At 45.5% G+C, this 4,165-nt stretch overlaps 1 protein-coding gene across 1 annotated transcript in view; it reads right to left on the bottom strand.

Moving 5' to 3' along the window:
- Positions 1–150: 150 nt before the first annotated feature.
- LOC101632219 (chromosome unknown open reading frame, human C1orf101) overlaps positions 151–4,165 on the bottom strand; it is a 66,503-nt gene continuing 62,488 nt past the window's right edge. Inside the window, exons 24-25 of the mRNA XM_012730875.1 lie at positions 3,851–3,996; positions 151–314 (exon numbers count right to left, since the gene is read on the bottom strand). Coding sequence (XP_012586329.1) covers positions 151–314; positions 3,851–3,996 — 310 coding nt within the window. The remainder of the gene's footprint in view (positions 315–3,850; positions 3,997–4,165) is intronic.

The following is a 4,165-nucleotide window of genomic DNA, read 5'->3' on the forward strand; positions in this document are numbered from 1 at the left end:
GAGCCCAACCCGGGGTGCAGGAGGTTTTCCGTGCACGAGCCCAACCCGGGGTGCAGGAGGTTTTCCTACTCATGGAGCACATGTTCGCGACGCGCCTGCCGCATTCCAGGCAATGCTGAGAATTAACTTAGGACGTGAAGGATTGTAGGCTCAGGCTGGCTGCAGGAGAAAGGTGTGTGCAGCCTGAGGTTTAAGAGGACGTGTGAGCACCAGCCGCGCGTTAAAAGGCGAAAGCAAATCGCGTTCTTTAGGAAGCGCACATCGAGGGGTCTTGGACATTGTGGTATTGGGAATACTGGGAAAAGGTGGAATCGCTAGGAAGGAGCGGTGAGACCAGTGAGGAGGGTGTTGGACATGTTAGGGAGAGGATATTCAACCATGGCTTCTGCAGGGGTGGTTTGGCGAGCTGTGAAGATGGTGGCGCCATTTATGAAGAGGGCAATCCGGAGTCATCTTTTGGTCAAGGTGGAGATGCCTTTTCAATATCCAGGAGATGGAAACTGGGCTCAAACCTGATGGACGTGTTTTCAAACCTGCTTTGCATTCCAGAGCCTCCTCCAAACCCTGCCATCAAGCTGGGCTTGAGCAGGCGCAGCCAGGCTCACCCCACAGCGCCATGAATTCTGAGTTGTGTGGCTCTTAACAACCCCCCCCACCTTTAATTCTTGTCATTGTTTATCTGGCAATGAAGTCAGATGTCTGGGTACCGGGATACCATCACAGAATTTAAATCTGTTCTAAGCCTCATATAGTGACGGTGCTTGGTGGAGACCTGAGTTCAGAGTAGCTGTAAGCCACAGCAGCTTCTCCTCTGTGGTTCTGGGAACCCAACCGTAGAGAAACTTCAGCCCAATAGACACTTATCTCTGGATCAGGCAGGCCAGAGTGAGTACCCAGAGAACCCACGGTGACACGGTGAGGCGCACATGTAAGGGAAGCCTCATATCCTCTGCAGGCAATGCCCCCGTTCCTTGTGCCAGCGCTCACAGGTGTAATCTTTTGAATGAGGCCCCGTTGTCATTTCTGCAGGCAACATCTAAATTTATGATACAAAGGGAAAACAGCCATGCAATTTACGTGCACATTCGTTTTCGATCAAATGTTTTTCTGTGGGACATTTGGATGTTCTCATTATTTCTTCCCTTTCTTGCTTCCAACCTGGAACACCTGTTCTTCCGGTATCCTTCCTCTTTCTACTACGTGCACTGATTCTTCCTTAAAGATTCTATTATCCTGCTCTGTCTCCATGATACTTCTCTCTTCCTTCCGAGCCTATGCCTGGGTGGTCATTCAGCCCCACCCATCTTCTCTCTGCATACCAACCTAGGTCTATGTTGCTGTTCCTCTCTTGCATCATAAGCCTTAAAGTTATATCCACTAATTGGGAAGGGCTCATCTCTACTGCACTAGCTACCTTATAATTTCCTCCTCATAGCTGGAGTGCTCTGCCCAGTGAAGGTCAGAATAGTCATTCAAGCAGTTTCTGAAGCACCAGGCTTTCTGTCTGAGTAGGTATTATATGTTTACGTGACCCTTTCACGGAACTCAGCTAGATTCTCATTCACCTTTCACTGAAGCTTCAGTGTCTTTCCAAACGGCTTTGCTCTGGAATTCCCTGCCTCAGTCCCACTAGCAAGCACTTCTGATAGCACTCTAACCTTTTCATATCCTCAGTGAGGTCCCAGGCAGGATAGACCGTTGAAACAGCTTCTCGGGTTTCTATTGACAGATCCTTCTGGTGGAGATGAGCTCTTCACCAGCCTTCCCTGAGGTCTCTCTGCTCGCTGGATGTTAATGTGTTTGACATGGATTCTGCACAAGTAGCTGGGTGGGAGCCACATAGATGTACACAAACTGACTGTCCTTGTATGACCCTGCTAGGATGGGAGGACAGAGTTTCTCCAGTTCAGGAGGTATCTGATGGACATGGGTGGGGCTGAATGACCAGTAGCATCCACCCGTCTGACCCTGTTCCGTTCATTCAGCCCTCGCACTGGCAGTTGGTGAAGAGGGAACTGTCCTCCCCAATGCAGCTCTTTTTCCAAAGTGGGTCCCCTGCCTGGTCTGAGAAGGAGAAGCTGTTCCGGGGGAGGCCATGAGGCTGTAGAGATGCCACAGTCTCCCCTGAGGGGTCCCTATCTGAATGGTGGGCCCAAGGGGGCTAGGAGACGGTGGGCCTTCTCTCCGCGCACCTCCTCACGACACTGTCAGGTGAGAGGAAGGTTGAGCTCTCTTTCTTTGTGCCAGCAATTGAGCTTCTGACTTTTCCAAAGCTAATTTAAGGAGGGCAAACAGAATCTGTCCTTGCAGAATCCCAGCTGAAAGAACTATCGAAAATAGACACACACACACACCCCCCAAAAGCCCCTGAGAAGCAAAACCCCAAAATTAGAGGTCGTAAACAAGCCCCCATTGTACACCTGTAGATTCTTCACTTGGGTTAGTTTGAACTCCAGATCCATTATTTTCCACACGTGTGACCTTAGAAAAATTATTTATCATCTTTGTGCAAGTTTCCTTATCTCTATAATGAGATAATAGTTTTTCCCAAATCGTAGGATCACTGATGGGGATTAAATAATTACACCAATTCCTGGCATATAGTCCCTCTCTGTCTCTCCCTCTCACACACAGATTCTACTTCTCTGCTTGAATGCTGTTAGAAATACTCATTATTGGCCCTCTCTGGTGGCACAATTGGTTAGGACTCATCACTGCAAGCTAGTGGCAGCCACTTCAGTGCGAGTTTGATCCCCGACCTTGGAGGTGACCACAGGGCGCGGCAGACCGCTCCTGACGAACCCGCTGCACCCCTCAGCAGTGTGCTTCCTCAGTCGGCCTGTGCTGCTCCCCGCTCTGTCTCTGGTGAAGCCTCTCACCGTCCCTGCACCTCTGGCCTGTACCCCAGTTCTGTACGTCCAAATAAATAAATCTTTAGAAAAAAGAAATACTCATTATTTAGAAGGCTGTGACGACACTGGATAAATTAAGAAGCTTATTTTGGGACTCCAAATAAAATTTAAAAATTTGAAACATCCACATCTTTTCATTATAATAAAATTTTCACATATGACTCCACCATTAGAAAAACTCCTGATGTATATTCAAGACAAATTATTTATTTATTTATTTTTATTTAAGGAGTAAGTTTATTAGAAAGAGACCGGAGAGGAAAGACACTTGGATAGGTGCAAGCGGGCAGGAAGAGCTGCCCGGGAAGGGACAGGTTTGCAGGGAAAGAGGCCTGCATGGCTGCAGGTGGGCGGCCTTAGGAGAGCGGCCTCCCCTGAGGGAGGTCAGTGCAGAGAAGCCCCGGCATGGTACAGGTCACGGGCAGGCAGGAGGCTGCTGCCCGCAGAGGGAGAGAGCGGGTGGAAAGCAGCACCTGCCTGGGCACAGGTGGGCAGGGGACAGCTGCCCAGGACATGTTATTTAAAGACACATTATTTGTATGCATTTATTAAAAAAGGTTTCATATGAAAAGTCTTGAGTAAAATAATACTTTACACATTTATACATTTTTTAAAAATTTATTTTCATGTTATAAAAGATTTTAATAGCCATACTTGGGTAAAAAAAATTTTTTTAAAGTTATATAAGAGTATAAAAATTACCTTAAGTCAAATGTAAGCACACGAAGGGTTAATTTTGTAACACACAATATAAATGAAAAATTTCTACTTGGAGAAAACATAGGAGCAATTTTTTGAGGGGACTTTTTTTGCATACAGAATATATATATACATTTAGTATTTCTTGGTCTAAAAAACACTGGCAATGTAAGTGTATCATCAGACACTCTCTGCGGACATATATTCATAATAAACACATTTTCATTTTTCCTATTTGCCTTTTTGTTTTCCTTTATATTTGGTAATTGGTTCATAAATATATTTTCTATAAATCTTCATGTAATGAAAATAGCTCAAAACTAGAAGACTGAATACTATTAGCATCAGAAGAAAGAGTAAAGCGCCGACCAGGTAGCCACTTGGACTGAAAGAAAAAAAAACCTTCATTGTTCACTTTGGTTGTTACATTAATCAAACAACATTTGAGTAGCTAACTCATGTCATGGAAGAACAGAGATGAGTAAGACATTTTGTCTACCCTCAGTATCCTTAACTCTTAGGTTTTTTGTTTTGTTTTTTTTTTTAAAGATTTA

Source organism: Condylura cristata, unplaced genomic scaffold, assembly GCF_000260355.1.
Source record: "Condylura cristata isolate star-nosed mole 26May11 unplaced genomic scaffold, ConCri1.0 scaffold00029, whole genome shotgun sequence".
Classification (NCBI taxonomy): Eukaryota; Metazoa; Chordata; class Mammalia; order Eulipotyphla; family Talpidae; genus Condylura; species Condylura cristata.